At 38.3% G+C, this 19965-nt stretch overlaps 1 protein-coding gene across 3 annotated transcripts in view; it reads right to left on the minus strand.

The window, feature by feature from the left end:
* The window catches only part of dock8 (dedicator of cytokinesis 8), a 173447-nt gene that overhangs the window by 50866 nt on the left and 102616 nt on the right, over positions 1-19965 (minus strand). For all 3 annotated transcript variants that reach the window (XM_062025731.1, XM_062025730.1, XM_062025732.1), the window contains 4 exons: positions 18242-18329; positions 18080-18176; positions 15027-15161; positions 9138-9290 (listed from right to left, as the gene is read on the minus strand). In XM_062025731.1, coding sequence (XP_061881715.1) covers positions 9138-9290; positions 15027-15161; positions 18080-18176; positions 18242-18329 — 473 coding nt within the window. The remainder of the gene's footprint in view (positions 1-9137; positions 9291-15026; positions 15162-18079; positions 18177-18241; positions 18330-19965) is intronic.

Raw genomic sequence — 19965 nt, forward strand, 5'->3', positions numbered from 1 at the left:
TTAAATTCAAGATTACTCACTGAATATACTTATTAAATATAAAATGGATAAACATAAAAGCATGTAAATCAATAACATTAAAACATAATACCACTTTCTATGGTAATAAAAATAATAATAACTTTTTAATTGGAATATAGTCTTATTTTTTTAACTGTGACACTTATTTTCTATAACATTATTCTAATTTAAACTTGTATTCAAAACAATACCACACAAAAGTTTTTTCCTAATAACATTATCATTCACACTCAAAATTATTAAACCTTTATTGAAAACTATTTTTTGGTACATTTATAAACGTGCTGTAGTTTAACAAGAAACAAAAAACCACACAAATGAATATTAATTTAAAAAAATATATATATAAATAAGTATAAAAGTATGTAGATTATGAAAATGAATGTAATATTTAAGGTTGAATAATAATTTTGAATGCAGCTGTAAAAAGTAGTACATTGGCTTATGAGAATTTATAGGTTTGTGACTGAGCTTGTAACCCAAAATACTTATATTTCAAATTAAAGTTCTTCATTGAAAGGAATTGAAATCAATTTAATCTATGCTCAGGCTCTAAAAAAACACAATAATTTTAACATGTAACATGCTTTCTAGTTGGAAAATCAAACCTTTAGAAACTATACAATAGAATGAGCAGTACTACAAACAACTATGAAGTACTGTAATAATAATCTACAGTATTCACATTGGAGAGTGGACTTTCACAGTATCTCAATAAGTGTTTGCGGTTTACATTTTATTTTAACGTCTTTGGCTGACATTATCGACTCATTCTGTGTCACTATGGTGCAGACTAGTGATGCTACGGGCATACGTTACTGCTTCACTAAATTGGGTACATGCTCGGTCATGTTTTTGATTATTTCTTTCTTCAATTCAATTATGTTTTGGTTGAATATCACGTGGTTCACTGTGGCATTCGGTACGCTGACTAGCAGTGGGGAGGCTCATAACCTGAATTTTTGCTAGCCACCTATAGCATACCACTCGTACCCCAAAACACATGAGCTGGGGCACTCATATTGTAGTATATAGGAACTGTGAAATTGATTATATTTTCTTAAGTTTCATCTAAATGTATTCCTTAAACATCAGTTTATAATAGTTATGCTATATTCTAGATGAGGAATCATGTTAACTGAAATATTATATATTTGTACATCATGCTATATTCAGGTGCTCTATCAATAACCTCTGGAAGAGTGGGATTTATCTATCTGTTATGGTCCAGCGGGGAAAACAAAAATGACGTAAAAATGTGGCATACAAATTGAATCAGCGCCCGAAAGCATCATGATGATATTGAATCAGGAAGTGGAGCCTCGGCTGCCTGCCCGTCTCGTATTGGGCTGATTATGTTGCATCCTCCGCTCAATGTTGTTAAGTCCTCATGCTGCGTGTGCTCGTCTCTTCATTCTTCACTCTAACTGTCAACGACAACAGGCTGACAAGCAGCCATGTGCATGCCCAGGTGTGTGTGTGTGCGTGTGTGTTTGTACCCATACATACAAGTGTCGAGCACCATCTATCTCTAACATGAGCAGCAAAGCGGGAAATGATCCCCCATTAGCAGAGACATAATCATCCATGGATCATCTCTACGGCCCCATTCTGTTCAACTGAGCATGGAGCCCGAGCCTAACCACCCATCACTGCCCTCTAATGCACGATATACTCTATATGTGTGTGCATGTGTGTTTGCTGAAAGGTTGCCGTGGTAATACATTTGGCTTTCTTCCTTTTCCTCCTGTACACTTTTTAAAGTGCATTAAAAAATACATACCGTAAATACCGTATTTTTCGGACTGTAAGTCGCAGTTTTTTTCATAGTTTGGCCGCGGGTGCGACTTATACTCAGGAACAACTTATGTCTGAAATTATTAACACATTACCGTAAAATATCAAATAATATTATTTAGCTCATTCACGTAAGAGACTAGACGTATAAAATTTCATGGGATTTAGCGATTAGGAGTGACAGATTGTTTGGTAAACGTATAGCATGTTCTATATGTTATAGTTATTTGAATGACTCTTACCATAATATGTTACGTTAACATACCAGGCATGTTCTCAGTTGGTTATTTATGCATCATATAACGTACACTTATTCAGCCTGTTGTTCACTATTCTTTATTTATTTTAAATTGCCTTTCAAATGTCTATTCTTGGTGTTGGCTTTTATCAAATAAATTTCCCCAAAAAATGCGACTTATACTCCAGTGCGACTTATATGTTTTTTTCCTTCTTTATTATGCATTTTCGGCCGGTGCGACTTATACTCCGGAGCGACATATACTCCGAAAAATACGGTAGTCAATTTAGAGGAATAAAGTAGAACTTACAAAATAGTCATCAGCAGTGTTGGGTTAGTTACTGAAAACCAGTAACTAGTTACAGTTAATAGTTACTTTATTTCAAAAGTAACTCAGTTACTAACTCAGTTACTTACACCAAAAAGTAATGCGTTACTGTGAAAAGTAACAATTTAGTTACTTATTTTTTTCCCCTTTTATTTAAGGCTCCCATTAATGCCCTTTTAGCCTTCATTTCAGTACTGTTATTGCACTGGAGAATAATACAATCTGTTGATCAACTTGACATGCATTTGCATCACTGAACTCTGCTAAGCAGTGTGGTCTACGTACAACACACAAAGACAAAGATATGTTTCAAAGGGCCAATTTATTTCAGGCCAGAACAAATTGACAAAACTATTTTAAATAGCTGCAACATAATGGCACTTTAACTTTAACTTTAAGTAGATGGGATCTTTGATCCAAGACACAACTTACATTTAACTAAAATGTTATTTTCTTTGTGCTCGACAAAAGAAAAGTATTGAGAATGTCTCCATGTTAAAAAACTCGACTTCTGGCTTCGCCATGATGTCTTGATAGTTGCTATGAGAGTAGCGTATGTGTGTGTGTGTAGCCCTTTAAGATATGACAGCATGTGAGGTGAGTGACGTCAGTGAGTGAGTGGGCGAGAGAGGTGAGCGAGCTGCGACAGTGAGTGAGTGCAGGTGCTCTAGTGGATGGCTGCGTCCAATAAAGTCACAAAGTTGCAACAAACCGCCGGCCTCGTCATTCACCCTCAGCTGTAAAGACCACTTCCGGGTAAAGTGAAGGTTGTTAGCCCCGAAGGAACGTCTCCCCTGCGCCCCTCAACTACGGTATGGGAGTAACCCCCGCCCCCACCCACAGAAAGCACGCCTTTTCTTTTCCACCGCAGCGCTGCAATAAAACACACTCAGATCTTCTGTTTCTAGCCGATACTACATAAAAAATAACGTAAAATAACGCAGTAACAAATCATCTAGTAACGGTAACTGAGTTACTGAATATAAAAAATAACGCGTTAGATTACTAGTTACCGCCGAAACTAACGGCGTTACAGTAACGCGTTACTTTGTAACACGTTAGTCCCAACACTGGCATCAGAATATATAATACATACACAAATTTTACAAGAACATTTCATGATTTTAGATTTGTGTTGAAATTCAGACTGTATTCTCAAAATATTACCACTTTTTTCCTTCCACAAGTACACAGGTCATTTAGGTAAGAGTCTTGCCCATTTTACACAAAAACTATTGAATGTTTTTGTGTATTATCTCTATATTCCTCCATAAAATAATGACATTTTTGTTGATTTATATATATTATCAAAAGTGGCATTTTTACTGTTAGGTACAGATTTAAATTATGCCATGATTTGTTTGGAAAGTGTTTAACGGGGGGCGGCATAGCTCGGTTGGTAGAGTGGCCGTGCCAGCAACTTGAGGGTTCCAGGTTCGATTCCCGCTTCCGCCATCCTAGTCACTGCTGTTGTGTCCTTGGGCAAGACACTTTACCCACCTGCTCCCAGTGCCACCTACACGGGTTTAAATGTAACTTAGATATTGGGTTTCACTATGTAAAGCGCTTTGAGTCACTAGAGAAAAGCGCTATATAAATATAATTCACTTCACTTCACTTCAACTTACTTTTGCACTTGTATGACAGTTACAATGAGATAAAAAACTGTAAAAATATATTCCAATTGAAAAAAATATATTAAGACAGAACAATAAGATCATATGGACAGCCATAAGTGTTTACATTTTGCTTTATATTTATTATTTTACTTATTTTTTGCCTGGTTTTGTATTTTTGTATCATCCCGTGAGGTGTATATTACTTTTATTTTTTTTGTTCGGTTTGTACTCCATGAAGTTTTGCACTTGTTGTGTTTTTTTGTGTGTTTTTTGTTTGTTTTCATTATATTTGGATGTAATTGTTGGTTTATATGATATCCATTAAGTAAGACCACATATTATGTTGAAGGGGGCAGGAAAATATAAGATTTTTCTTAATCCTGCTCCTTCTCAGGCATTGGTGTGTAAATGTATAATTGAATAATTCAGGTATAATTGTCTATCGATCAAAGATGCACATCAATGAAGGAGATAAATAAAAAATGAATGAATGAATGACTGACTGAAAAAATGTTAAACTGTCACTTAAAACATAGTCTGTAAATTTAATAAAGGTTTTATGTAGGCCACAGCTAGACCCTTGAACTGATTATTTCTATTTTACGGCCCCCTAATACAGTGCGTATATGTTTTTGTGTGCTTAAAAGTAGGTTAAATGATGCATTTATGTTTTTGTCGATGCCTCCTTTTATCAAAGCTTTTCTTCTCAGAGTTGGAAGCAGAAATTATGCAATAAGGAAACATACGAGCAGTATATTGTGTTTGAGTGTCACATAACTGCTAAGCTAATTCCCATCACAGATTCCTCAATATTAACAAATATGTTGAGGCAGAGGAGACTGTGTGTGTGTTAAAGTGCACTCCAGAGGTTGCAGTATGACTTTCATTAAAGTGTGCCTACTGTAAGCACAGGAAGCATCAAACAAGCACAAGAGATGATGGAAGATGGTAATATTCCACTTTCTTTTGAGCTTCTTGATTTCAGTTAAGTTTCAGTTGAGCCAGTTAAAAAAACTCCTCTATTTTTAACCGAGTTTAATCCTTTCTGCATAATCCAATGAGATCCATGCCAGAGCTGCCTTTACAAATGTAATAGTGCTCAATTTCGATTAATATTAATGCAACAATGTTTTTGTAGTTCAACAAATAAGGTGACCAACATTTTCGAAACTGCTTTCAGGGTGATGCTATCCACTCCCACACCCTGACCTTACAAATTGTGTAGGATTACGGATACGGTCTAGAAAAACACTTAACTTTTTTTTTTTTTAATTATTACTCAAAATTTCTCTGCCAAATTTTGAAGAGGGGTGAACATTATAGCTAATGAATTATTGTAAATTATGTTGGTTGTGTAAAATTGATTGCTGAATGAATAAAATCAATTAAAGGGGCCCCATTATGCAAAATCAACTTTTTTTTAACCTGATGGTACCTGCTTATGTGTATTTGAGATCTGTATAAGTCCCGGAAATTTTAAATCAGAGGCATTGCAGAGATATTTATAAAACAATATTGCCTTCCTTCCTACTTCCTCCAAAACGGCCTGTTTGGAATTTGGTTCAAGTGTGACGTCTTTGGATTATCCATATATGGTAGAAATCATAGGCTCCAGCACCCCCCGCGACCCCAAAAGGGACAAGCGGTACAAAATGGATGGATGGGATGGGTAGAAATCAACCCAAAATTCCTTGCGCCAGTCAGCCAATTGAAATTTATTTTAAATGTGGCTGTGCTACAACATCATGTCTACGATGAAACCCAAACCAGCACAAGTCAGTCACAACACATTAACTTTCAGACTCATCTGAAGTAAAAAGTGCCTTACTTTTAACTTTTATGATTCGTAGCAATGGGCGTTCAACTGTGAGGTAGTTGCTCAGAGTGTGTGCAAAATTAGTTCTGCTTCAACCACAGACCTTCACAAAAAAATAGATTCTTCGGAAAAAAACTTAAATGGTGAGTGCGGTGACTACTATCTATGGCAACGGAGGAGACAATGAAACGGTAAGTAATAACAGTAGGTTAGAAATATATATATATATATATATATATATATATATATATATATATATATATATATATATATATATATATATATATATATATATATATATATATATATATATATATATATACATATATATATAAATAAATAAATAAATGATAAATGGGTTATACTTGTATAGCGCTTTTCTACCTTCAAGGTACTCAAAGCGCTTTGACAGTATTTCCACATTCACCCATTCACACACACACATTCACACACTGATGGCGGGAGCTGCCATGCAAGGCGCTAACCAGCAGCCATCAGGAGCAAGGGTGAAGTGTCTTGCCCAAGGACACAACGGACGTGACTAGGATGCTAGAAGGTGGGGATTGAACCCCAGTAACCAGCAACCGTCCGATTGCTGGCACGGCCACTCTACCAACTTTGCCACGCCGTCCCTATATACACAGATACACATATATATGTATATATAAACATATACCGTATTTCCTTGAATTGGCGCAGGGAATATAGTATTCGCACGTCTAGAATTACTGCCGGGTCAAACTCGTTTCTCAAAATAATTAACGCATGCTTGGCCTTATCGCCGGTTTATTATTGAAGCCGGATCAAATTCGTTTCGCAAAATATTAATTTTATTATCGCATGTCTATAATTTTCACCGGGTCAAACTCGTTTCGCAAAATATTTAGCATATGGCGAGAACTTCCACCGGGTCAAATTCGTTACGTCACGAGTGACGCATCTGTCCTCATTTTCAAAATGGAGGAAGCTGCTTTCAGTAGTTTACAATCGCACAAAGGAAAAAAGATAAAGAGCTATTCAGTAGGATTTAAGGTCCAAGCTATTGAATACCGGTACAGTATGCTAAAGAGAACAGTAAGCAGCTATGTTTTATTAATATACCGTAGCTGCGTGTGTGAAATACTGTATAAGTCATTAAATGACTCCCGCCTCCTGGTGGTAGAGGGCGCTGCCGCGCTAGTGATCCTTCTTGCGACTTCCGGTACTGCAGAAGAAGTGAACACACGCAGCAAGAGATTTTTTTTTAACCCTTTTAACAAGGAGGATTACATACCGGTATCTAACATAAAACAGTTTTCTAAACTGGACTTTCAATGTAAGCAGGAGGTAATAATTAAAGGAATATCTCCATCGAGACAGAGACTTTTAAAAAGGAAAAAAGAAAATAATGAAGACTTCTATAAACAAGTTATCGATGCTTTTGGTCAGAAGGAGCTGCAAATGGACTCCATTTATAAGTACAGGTAAGACCATAATAACGTTTTTTTTAATTAAATGTGCTTTTCATGATGGTATGCTTACATCACACTCAAAGCGCACGCCTAAATTTAATGAATTCCTTTTGGTAAACGCCGGAGTGAGAAGAGGTTTTAAAATAATTACCGCATGCACGGCCATCCCGCCGGTTTCCGGTAACCGCAGGAGTGACAGGAGGTTTTAAATTAATTAACGCCCCTGCGGCTATTCAAGGAAATACGGTATACACAAGTTGTTGTGTAGATAGCTTAGCCCTCTAATGTAAGACAATAGCCACAGAGTCCTCCGGCAAAATAAAGAATTATTTTCCTAAACATTACTTTAAATTGGGTCAGTGCCGACTGTGTTTGGTGATGGACCAGTTTGTAACATGATCCGTTAACATGTTCGCGATCCTGACGAACGATTATGTACCTAACTGTATTGCTGGCTTTGGCCTCTATTGTTTACCAGGTTTCGAAGCAGCACTGCAGTCAAAGTATACACATGATATAGAATATGAAAGCATGTTATGGTCAATATACACAGGCATACAGTACGTCAGGGATTTAGCATTGGAAAGATAACGACTTGGTAGAAGTTTAACTTTAGCTAGTGTATAGTACCACATTTGCAGTCAAGCTTTCTTACGTTCTGTCCCCGGCATCCTCCTCTCCTTGAGTCAAAAACAAACCGCAGTGAGCCGCTGGTCTCACTATGTCATCTGGGATGTTGTGTTGTGGTGAAATTTAAGTAAAAATTGGGTGGTGGCAATCACCGGTGTCCATATTCCATACAGACTAATTAGCTTGACGGGGTGTGGTAAGATTGCTTCATTTGCATCTAACAATTCTGCCTCTTAAAACAAAGGCAGCCAAAAATGTACTTGAAGCAATATCTAAAGCTAATCTTTATAGCAAAATCTATGCAAAATGTGGACCAAAGAACCATCATTACATGTCAAAATAAAGTGTTTTAAAAATAGAAAAAAAATCATGATATGACCCCTTCAAGACAAAATAGAGCGCAGAAGTTGGCTGCAACCAGCAGAGGCGCTGTTGAATCCCGCTCAACTTGTTTGCGAAGTAAAAAAAGGGAAGAAAGACATGACGCGTCCACGTTATGGCGCAACTTCTCTGGTCAGCATCATTCTGATCAATACCACAATGTATGTGAACAGGAATTAAGAACATTTAGGAAGATTCTCCTATAACTCTGAAAATATATTACAAAAATGTATGGTTAATTGCCCCAACTCTCAGCCACGCACACCCCATCCCCTTCATTATATTACAAAAATGTAAAAAAAATGCTGAATCAGCAAAGTCAGTGAAATGCAATATGTGAAGCACTGCCAAACCCTGTGTAAGAGTTGCAAAGTTAACAAAAATTAACCGATTGTTCTTTGAAAGTTGAGCATTGTTATCTTTGTAAAACTTGATTTTTTTTTGCATCGGATTACATTTTGCAAGCAATGTTGTGGCCAGACATTGAGGAATGTCTGACTTCATTTAAAGAGGGCTAAGAATGTAAGGCAGGCAGACAGTGACATATCTCTCTGCTCTCTATTCACCAGCACATCCTTCAGGAGGAACTTTCTGCAGAGAGCCCAAAATAGATATATGGCAACCACATAAAAGCGGCAGAGAGGAAATGTGGGATAAGATGTGTATGAGACCAAGTATCTTGAGCCATTCCATGCTCTCATGTGCACTTAAATTCAATTTCTTTGACAAGCTCAGAGGTCTTCGATAAGGATTTATCTAACTGAAAGGTCGCCTGACATTTGCTTTTTTGTCTGGCTCCTCTTATGTCGCGCCAGTCCGGATAACTTTTTAGTGAGTTGTGTCAGAGTGCGCTTACGCTGGCATTGCTGTAGCTGTATCTCATGATGAGGTAGAGGGTGGCGCACGCCTGACTTCTGTTCTCATCCACAGGGCTGCTGCAGTAGTGAAGCACCTTCTGGCACAGGTCTGCGCATTGCTCGGCCTCCTCTTCGAAGAGAAGCTCGCCAAACTGCAGAAAAGACACAAGAATAAGTTGTAAACTAGCTTAAGGTTAACAGATGCTGGTGCGGAGCAAAACTGCCTAATAGAGGATGAAAATGGCAGCTAAAAGGGCTGTTTGCAACTTGCTCTAAGTTACATTTTTTAAACCAGAAAATAGCTTATGTTACCATTAGTGGTTTAACAGAATATATATATATATGTGTATATATATATATATATATATATATATATATATATATATTTTGAAGTGTCTATATTTTTCACAATTACGGTGCGTTCAATTTACCCAGAAAGTTGGAAGTTGGAGCTCGTAATGGCGTCAAGGCCAAATTATGAGCGTTCCAGTTACAAAGCTGAAAATCAAGATGGACACATCCATGAAAGCTATTTTTACACTTGCTTTATCTAAATCTAATTACACACTCACACACGCACACACACACGTATACTGTGTGTGTGTGTGTGTGTGTGTGTGTGTGTGTGTGTGTGTGTGTGTGTGTGTGTGTTTGTATGTATATATATATATATATACACTGTGTATATATATATCTATATATATATATATATATATATATATATATATATATACACTGTGTATATATATATATATATATATATATATATATATATATATATATATATATATATATATATATATATATATATATATATATATATATATATATATATATAGATATATATATACACTACCGTTCAAAAGTTTGGGGTCACATTGAAATGTCCTTATTTTTGAAGGAAAAGCACTGTACTTTTCAATGAAGATAACTTTAAACTAGTCTTAACTTTAAAAAAATACACTCTATGCATTGCTAATGTGGTAAATGACTATTCTAGCTGCAAATGTCTGGTTTTTGCTGCAATATCTACATAGGTGTATAGAGGCCCATTTCCAGCAACTATCACTCCAGTGTTCTAATGGTACAATGTGTTTGCTCATTGGCTCAGAAGGCTAATTGATGATTAGAAAACCCTTGTGCAATCATGTTCACACATCTGAAAACAGTTTAGCTCGTTACAGAAGCTACAAAACTGACCTTCCTTTGAGCAGATTGAGTTTCTGGAGCATCACATTTGTGGGGTCAATTAAACGCTCAAAATGGCCAGAAAAAGAGAACTTTCATCTGAAACTCGACAGTCTATTCTTCTCCTTAGAAATGAAGGCGATTCCACAAAATTTTTTGGGTGACCCCAAACTTTTGAACGGTAGTGTATATACTGTATATATATATATACACACACATATATATATTAGGGCTGTCAAACGAATAAAATATTTAATCGCGCGAGTAATTGTAGATATAATTTTTCATCATTAATAATGTACGCTAGACAGATACATTTTAAGTTTTAACACCATGAATACACAATTAATTTGCTTTAATTAAATGTGTTTTAAACATTATGCTCTTTTAAACAGCTCAACATAAAAAGGACAAACATGGCAGTAAAAAAAGATTCCCTGCTCTGTGTTGGTGTCTTGGCAGATTTTGTATTTTGCAGAAATACAGAATTTGTATTCCAGCTTTAGGAGCACTTGCATTCAGAGGAGGAGCTACATCATGTTTAGATACCAGTTTCACGCATTACTAACACAAAATGTGAATTGTTACGATCTTGCTTTGATTGTCAAAGATGTTTGGTAATATAATCTGTGATATTTCTACCTAAATAAGTGCTTCTGATACTATGTACATTACATGTTGTACAAGTTAATGCTCTTCATATTGTTGCAAGGCAATGTTTTAACCTTCTCTATTAATAAAATGTAATATTCAGCTTGCTAATCATTCTGTAATTGAGGACTCGACCAGAACATGTTATAAAATAATTTAACACAATATTTCAGCCAGCCAGCAAAAATCCCTCTGACCCCCCATATTCTTTAAGTGATGTACTAGCATTCCTTTAAGTGCAAATCAACGAATAACATTACAAAATGTATTCGACAAAGCATGATCTTAATGTAAGACACTTTTACTTTGTTAATGTAGTTAAACTGAATGTATAGCGTAGCGCTTTAATTTTGAAGCCAGAATCGTGTGTGATTGGTTTGAGAAAGTGTTTTGACATGTTTTGATGTCAGACCGACCAAAAAAAAAGTTCCCCTTTGAATTCCTACTAACCGTCTTTAATTTCTGTTGAGCTTTTATGTCATCTTACTTACTAAAGCAGTCACAATTGTGTTAGGAATTATTTCTAAACAGGAAAGGGGTGGTATTACACAAGCTCTGCTTCTTCATACTCCTTTTTGTTAGATTGTAAAAACTGTAAATATGTAACTGTAAACATGTTTGAAAAATCACAATGTTGTTATTATTTTATAATTTTTTCTTTTATTGACCATTGTTGATGTTGTTTTGTTTTGGTTTTAATTTTCTTTTAACATGTCGAAAATAAATATTCACAAAACAAAGTATTTACAATACAATATAATAACAGTCTACAGTTGATGTTATCAATGCGGTTTAACTGTAATCCAAACACAGAAAAGAAGCACCACCCACCTCTGAACGACACGCGCAGCACACATTTGCTGCAGTTATGTCGTCGTCTTCTTTCTTGTCAGAAGAACAATTTGCTATAGCTTTAAACCTGAGATTTCCATAATGTGCCCTTTTCTTTGGCCATTTCTGCTCGCTTGTGGCTCATCAGTATCAACTGATTTGCAACCAAGTTTCCTCCGCTACAGCATGGCCGCAGGTTCAAAAGGGACGCCGTTAAAAATGACTGCTGTTATTGAAATTTAGAGTTAAGGTGTTAATATCGCGTTAACTTTGACAGCCCATATATACACATGTACATGTATATATAAATATACATATATAATAACGAATATTAAAGAAGCTTCTATTATTGTTTACACTCAAAACTTTAAAAGCCAACTTTGGGGTGGGGAGGACTCTCCGACTTTCTCAATAGGAAATCCGACCTCAGGGCGCGTTCCAGTTGAAACAGACAGCTAGAAATTTGGAAATTCCAACTTTCCAGTATAAATGAAATGCACCATTACAAATTATATTCAATTGCTTGTTGGCCTGAGAAATTTGTCTGACTTTCAGGCTTGTCATTCACTGCAGGTAGCGTGTGCACATACAAAAAATCAGTCCAATAAAAAGCAACTAATTCAATGACACCTAACATTAGCTAGCTAAATGGTTAACAGTAGCTAACAAGACCAAAGCTAACATACAGACATCCTTTACGTCATTACGTACAAAAGCTAGATATTATGCTTAAAATACATTAGAAAGTTAGCACCCTCCAAGCGTCGGCGCAGTGGTTGCAAACAGCCCTTTTACGTTTGTAATACATCATAACAAATCTGAGCAAAATCACAAAACCATGCAAGTACCCCCTTATTTCTAATAAAAATATACAGTGGAACTTTGATCAACAAATCCCCTATTATAGAAACTTTTAGAGTTACGAACCACTGACTAAAATATGTTTTGTTGTACAAACCTTGTCTCAGTGTACAAGCGTTTCATCCACCCATTGTGTGTAACCATTTTGTGCCAGGCAGCACACGTCCCTATGTTGGCGGGCGGATCACTCTCTGTGCTCATTCAGTTAACAGAGCAGTGTTGTTGTTAGCTACTGTGCAACTAACAATTTGGAACTTTGTGTGCCCTTAAGTGTTTTCTTAGCCTTTTTACAATTTTTTTTAGTGTTGATAGCACATTATGAGTCCAAGAAAGCAATGGACAAATGATGTGTGGTTAGAAACATTCAGGAAGTATCCACACTGCCTCTCACCCCCCTTTCTTCCGCTTTACGCAAAGAAAATTAACCATAAAGATAAAGTGTATTTCATTTGTCATTCCTTACCATTGTAGCAACGTGGCTGTTAAACTTAAAGGGGACCTATTAGGCAAAATAAAAGGTCCCTTTTAATTGAGTGCTGTACCAGTTTTTGTGTATTTGGGATCTGCATAAGTCCCGAAAATTTGAAATCAAACCATGGAGACATGGTGGTAATATTTACAAGGCAAGCTTGACTTCCTTCATACTTCCTACGAACAAGCCATTTGGAATTCGCCCTATTCGTGACGTTTTTCCCAATTCTGACGTCACCGGATATCTCCATATATGGTAAAGATTTACCCAAAGTGCTTTAAGTGAGTCTGCCATTGTAGTCCACGTTGTCGTCCATAAGCTCCTTATTTTTGGCTATCTTCTTGTTGTGGGGCAGACTGGCTCGTACATGCACATGCATGCTCCGTTGTTGCCGTTTCTGATACAAGTTAACGTATAGTTGGAACTAGAGATGTCCGATAATGGCTTTTTTGCCGATATCCGATATTCCGATATTGTCCAACTCTTAATTACAGATTCCGATATCAACCGATACCGATATATACAGTCGTGGAATTAACACATTATTATGCCTAATTTTGTTGTGATGCCCCGCTGGATGCATTAAACAATGTAACAAGGTTTTCCAAAATAAATCAACTCAAGTTATGGAAAAAAATGCCAACATGGCACTGCCATATTTATTATTGAAGTCACAAAGTGCATTATTATTTTTAACATGCCTCAAAACAGCAGCTTGGAATTTTGGGACATGCTCTCCCTGAGAGAGCATGAGGAGGTTGAGGTGGGCGGGGTTGGAGGGGCGGGGTTGAGGTGTGTGTGTGTAGCGGGGGTGTATATTGTAGCGTCCCGGAAGAGTTAGTTCTGGGGTTCTGGGTATTTGTTCTGTTGTGTTTATGTTGTGTTACGGTGTGGATGTTCTCCCGAAATGTGTTTGTCATTCTTATTCGGTGTGGGTTCACAGTGTGGCGCATATTTGTAACAGTGTTAAAGTTGTTTATACGGCCACCATTGGCTGTTGACCAAGTATGCATGGCATTCACTTGTGTGTGTGAAAAGCCGTAGATATTATGTGATTGGGCCGGCACGCAAATGCAGTACCTTTAAGGCACGCCCCCAATATCGTTGTCTGGGTGGAAATCGGGAGAAATTCGGGAGAATTTTGCCCCGGGAGATTTTCGGGAGGGGCACTGAAATTTGGAAGTCTCCCGGGAAAATAGGGAGTGTTGGCAAGTATGACTGGGAGACGCAACTGCTCTGTACTTCTCCCTACGTCCATGTACCACTCCGCACTGAGGCGTTTTAAAAAGTCATAAATTTCACTTTTTGAAACCGATAATTTCCGATATTACATTTTAAAGCATTTATCGGCCAATATCGGCTGTCCGATATTATCGGACATCTCTAGTTGGAACTTATATCTGTGAATAGACTCCATATGAAAGTGCAAAAAACTACAACATAGATGACAGAAATAAGACCGCCTACAAACGGTGCATCCTGAAGAGACGATCAGAAAGCGGCTTGAAGATGTTCCGTAAAACAATCTACACAAAATTTTGATCAAAGTTCCACCATGACATGTTCTGTAGATCACAAGGACATTTTTTAAATCATAATATGATCCCTTTCAGAAGAGTTGGGAGTTCAAACTGTGAGTGCACCACAGGGCTATTGACAATGTGTGTGTGTGTCTGTGTGCAAGTGTGTGTCATCCCCTTGTTATGTTTGTTTGATTTACAGTACCGTATAGTGCTTTATATTGTGTTCAAAGTGTATGAACCTTTACCAAAATATGCTGGAAACCCCTTATTAATGTTTACATTCTTCCTTATGGAGACATTTGCTTCAATTAGGTTCGTAAATCGAGGATCCACTGTATAGTCCCACACACAATATGGCTCACCTTGACAACAAGCGACCTCAGTGTGCTGAAGGTGTGTGAGAGGAACGTGGAGCTCTGGTTGCATGTGAGCGAATGGAGTAAGACCTTCAACACCCCGCCAACCACGCTGTCCTTACAATCAGCCAGCGGCACCGCCTGCAGCAAAGACACACGGAAAATGAGATCACCCATGTGAGTGAAATGGCAACAACAGTGGGGTGTACTGGGAATTAACAAATTTGACAAAACAAACAACAATTGTCATGTAATGATGATGGATATACATTACTGTATCAATCAAAAGATTAGAGACACTTTCTAATTTTATCAATGGTAAGGTGTGTCCAAATGTGTGACTGGTACACTTATATAGCACCAAGGTCTATTTTTTTTATCAAGGAAAAAAGTAATGTGACGACCAAATGTAGTGATGTCACTAGTAAAACCTCCTAAAGCCTGAATTCTGCACATCATTGGGAGTGTGGCCTTTAAAAGTATTTTTTTTAATGTTTGAAGGTATGCCAAATGGTTACTTTAAATCCAGTTCAAATAAAACTTGGTTTGTCATGCCATCTAATGATCGTGCATACTGATAAAAAACTCAGTTCAAATCTAAACAATGTTGGGGTTTCGTCAGTTAGGTACATTATAAAATGCAGGTAAACATTTTTTTAAAGATATGTCAAAAATAATGAGTAAACTAATTTGATTAATCACAGAGTTAACTAATTTGATTAATCACAAAAAAGGATCGCAATAATATTGTACAGTTGCAGAATAATCACGCAACTTATTTTGAGCGCACGCGCTCCTTTAAAGTTAAAAAGTTACAGTACCAATGATTGTCACACACACACAAGGTGTGGCGAAATTATTCTCTGCATTTGACCCATCACCCTTGATCACCCCCTGGGAGGTGAGGGGAGCAGTGAGCAGCAGCGGGGGCCACGCCCGGGAATCATTTTTGGTGATTTAACCCCCAATTCCAACCCTTGATGCTGAGTGCCAAGCAGGGAGGTAATGGGTCCCATTTTTATAGTTTTTGGTATGACTCGGCCGGGGTTTGAACTCACAACCTACCAATCTCAGGGCGGACACTCTAACAACTAGGCCACTGAGTAGGTAGCCTAGTGTACCTTAACTTGTAGTTTACATTAACCGCGGATGGTTACCTGAAAGGCGGCGCGGGTTGTTATACGGTCAGTGATCAGGTCAATGGATATGTCAGTGCAAAGATGAGTAAGGAGACTCCAACTGAATTGCTCAATGGCAAATTTTGCTTCAAAGTAAACCCAAATTAGACTTAAAATAAAAGTGTTCCCAGGTTTTGGCAAATAAAAAAAAAATGTGTGCTTATGACATTTTGACAATAAATTGGCAATAACATTGAGGTCATTTTTTTAAGTTTATTTAAATTATGTCAGCAAGTAATTTACTGTAATTAATCACAATTAATGCAAATTGAAAAGTGTGATTCATCTAATTTTAAAACTATATCTTTTGACACTACTAACACATAGTTTACATATTAAAAATTTACCAGATTGGACGCAAAATAAACAAAGCCATACTGAAACATAAATTATGATAAGATATTCAGTTATATTAAGGCCTTATGCTGTAGAGCAGTGAGTGTGCAGGGAAATAGGTAAAACTTGGTTTGTCATTAAATCTTATGTTCCTGCATAGTGCATACATATAAAAAACCCGATTAAATTTGATGGACATTTGAAGTCGTATTTTCATTAAAAAAATGTTTTGTGATTCGTTTCATGTAGCTAATTGCGAAAATAACATGTGGATCTTTTTAGGCTGTCAACTTCATTACACACAAACCGATTTTGATTACCTGTAGGTTCATTAAACTTCCTTGTGCGTCCTGTCACTATGGGCATGTCCAAATTTTGTGTTGATTCGGAAAAATAGGCTTTGTAAAAAATGAACATAACCAGCCATTCCAAGAGAGTCTTCATACTGTAATGGTACTATACCCTAGGACAGTTTTTTTCTGATCACTTTGGCCTGCTTGAAGAAACTTGGAAACGCTAAGTTTTCATCGTCACTGTCTCAGTAAAGTAGAAGACACACTTTCTTACAAATGCGTTAACCCTTTGTCATCAGATTGACACATTTTCCCCACCTAATTGCAAAACAGTTAAAGAGAGATTTCATTCAAGCCAGCCAAAGGTCATTGTTTTATCTGCGTTAACCAAACAGAAACAATTTATTTGAACTGATTCTGGATTACATTTTTTGCAAGATGGCACACTTTCCAGTGCCTATGTAAAGAGACAGCAAACAGCATTGCTGCATGAATGCTCCATTAGGAGGCTACAATGAATTTAAGCAATGGTGCACTCAATTACAGAGTGCTGTATTTTGTGTTTTGCAGTCCATTGTGTGATGGTGGCATACATACACTGTTTAGACAAAATTTGCTGTTGTGGCATAGTTTAAATGTTTGGGCACAGTTAGAGGTTTTTGAATACATTTTTCATTTTGACCATCAGTGCTACTGTTTAGGCCTGGGTGTTAAATGTTTTTTTAAATATGAAGTTTGCGTTATTAGCAATCATTAAAAGCTGTAATACCGCACAAACAAATTTGACATCAGATCTAAGATCCATCAATATAGCTCCATTTGGTACCGTGGGTGCTGCAGGTCCAAAGGTTGAGTCAGGACAGAGAAACCAGTCTCCCAAGACCAGTTTTGTTTATCCTTCTTTTGTCTGGGAGCAAACCATAAAAGATTGCTGATGCATATTTTTTTTTTTTTTTTGCTGCTGCTCTTTGTTTCTGTTCCAACGTGCATTCACCAATAAAGTGTTCACACTGTGTACGAGGACTCATTTCAAGATGAGATTGCCAAGTCCCACATGTGTGGGCGGTTTATTTATATAGAAGGCTTTGCACGCAGCCAATTCAACATGCTTTGCAGAAATAGAAGGATCATTCGCATTCAAACAGATGAGAAGTCACTTTTGATTGGAATAATAAACACTCAACCATTTTAAGAGTTTTCATCCTGCCTGCATTGAGAGCTGCTTCTATAGGTTTTACATGGGGGCTCTAACCTGCACAATGGTCTCCAACAGGTCCAGAACTATGAGGTTTGCCTCTGTGGCCAAGTTTCCACTGATCAGAGCCTCCTGGTCCAACTCTGCCTTCGTCCTGATGGAAGACAGGGTATATTCAGAGAGGAATGAAGGAATGAATTTGGAGGAGTAAGGACTTACTTATCATGTCTGTCGTTGGTCTGTCTCCACTGGGTGAGATCTTTCCTCCAGCGCAGGTTCTCTCTTTGACCCATGGTCCGGTCTATCCCTTAAAAACACCAAAAGACATGAATAAATGCTCCAATTAACGCCTCTATTGAATTACCTTCAGTCTCCCCAACTACTTCACTAACAGGCGGGTTGGATCGAGACGCCATCTTATATTCAGTCAAGAAATAATTCAACTATTTTTAAGATTTGACTGGGGCTTTAATTTTGACCCACCCAGCTATTAAACTTTATGGTACTGGAGAAGTTGGAGCATTTATGGATTGAAGTGGGGGAGGATAGACATGTCTGGACGTGCGGGTGGGAATGATGTGGCTCTTATGTGGGGCCCGGACGGTGTCGCTCTCCCAGGAAAGTATATTATGTGGCTATTTATTTGGGTTGTTAGAAGAAGCGCAGCTTGGTTGGGGGATGGTATTGGTACTTCTTGGGTGCACTTAGCGATGCCGTGGTGATGGTGATGGCCATGATTGTTTTGGTCGCGGTGACTTTGTTTGGCCGTTTGTTTGTTTTTGTTTTGGGTGTGCATTTGGGGATCCCCTGCAAGGGTGAGGGCCTGTTTTGTTGCTTTTGGTTGTAGTTTTTGTTTGGATGCGGGAATCTGCTTGCCTCAGGGCACCTGCGAGGTCCTGGGTTGTGGGGGATGGCCTCGTAGCCATATGTCTCGGTTGCCTCCTGCATTGGCTGAGGGGGTTTTGGGGGATGTGTGTGGGCACCACGCTCCTCTTACTTATTTTACTTTGCGGGATCGACCTGCGGGGAGGCATGATGAGGGGCTGAGGATTGCTCAATGGGGCTCCAGTCCTCCTGACTTGTCCCCTGCGTGTCCATGCCTCAATTTTAACTGCTTGTTAGACACATAGGGTTTGGGAAGGCTCGGCATTGGAGGTACCCACCATGCCCCCTGATGTTCCCCTATTTTAAATCACATCAATCGCCTCCACCCGCTTACATACATCAATAGGGACTAGAGGTCAACTGTGATGACTGATCTTCTAATTTAACTACACAGTAGACACTCTGGGGGCCTTATACACTCCCACATCACATGCACGGGTGGGATAGGGTGGGGGGTGAGGCACGCCCCTCCCCTCATCGCCTTCTCGACCGGCAAAGGCTCTGTGGTCTGTGGTTTGGCGGCCTGCCAAACCCGTGCCGGAGCCTCGCTGATGGTGTGAGGGTGAGGCGTGCTCGATCTGTGGGCGGGGTTTCACGGCCGGGGGCAGTGGGGTGGATTCTGTCTCTGTTGGGGAGGCAATGGGGGACCCTCAGGAATACACGATGGGTGGAATGGCTGGATGGAGGTGGGGTTGCGCTGGGGTCTTTTAGCCTGGTTTTTTTACATTTTTGAATTTTATTTTCTTGGGGTGACAGGTTTGGGTGGCCGCGCTGTGTGCTTTCACGGCGGAGGGTACATAGGGTGCTGTTCTGGCTTAATAGGGGCCGTTATGTTTTTGTCTGTGTTTTTGGATATGTTTGTCTTCTTCCATTTTGTTTGGTGAACATTTTAGAGTGTCGGTTTTTTTTGATAAGGCTTGTGTGGTCGGTTGTTTCGCTTCCGGTTTGTGTGGCGTTGAGCGGGTTTACTTCCTGTTGGGCGGGCTCCTTGTCCGTCTGTTTCAGGTTGGCACTCTAGAGTTTGTATCAATGGATTTGTGCGGGGAAAGCGCAGCCTT

This window comes from Entelurus aequoreus, linkage group LG17 (assembly GCF_033978785.1).
Source record: "Entelurus aequoreus isolate RoL-2023_Sb linkage group LG17, RoL_Eaeq_v1.1, whole genome shotgun sequence".
Classification (NCBI taxonomy): domain Eukaryota; kingdom Metazoa; phylum Chordata; class Actinopteri; order Syngnathiformes; family Syngnathidae; genus Entelurus; species Entelurus aequoreus.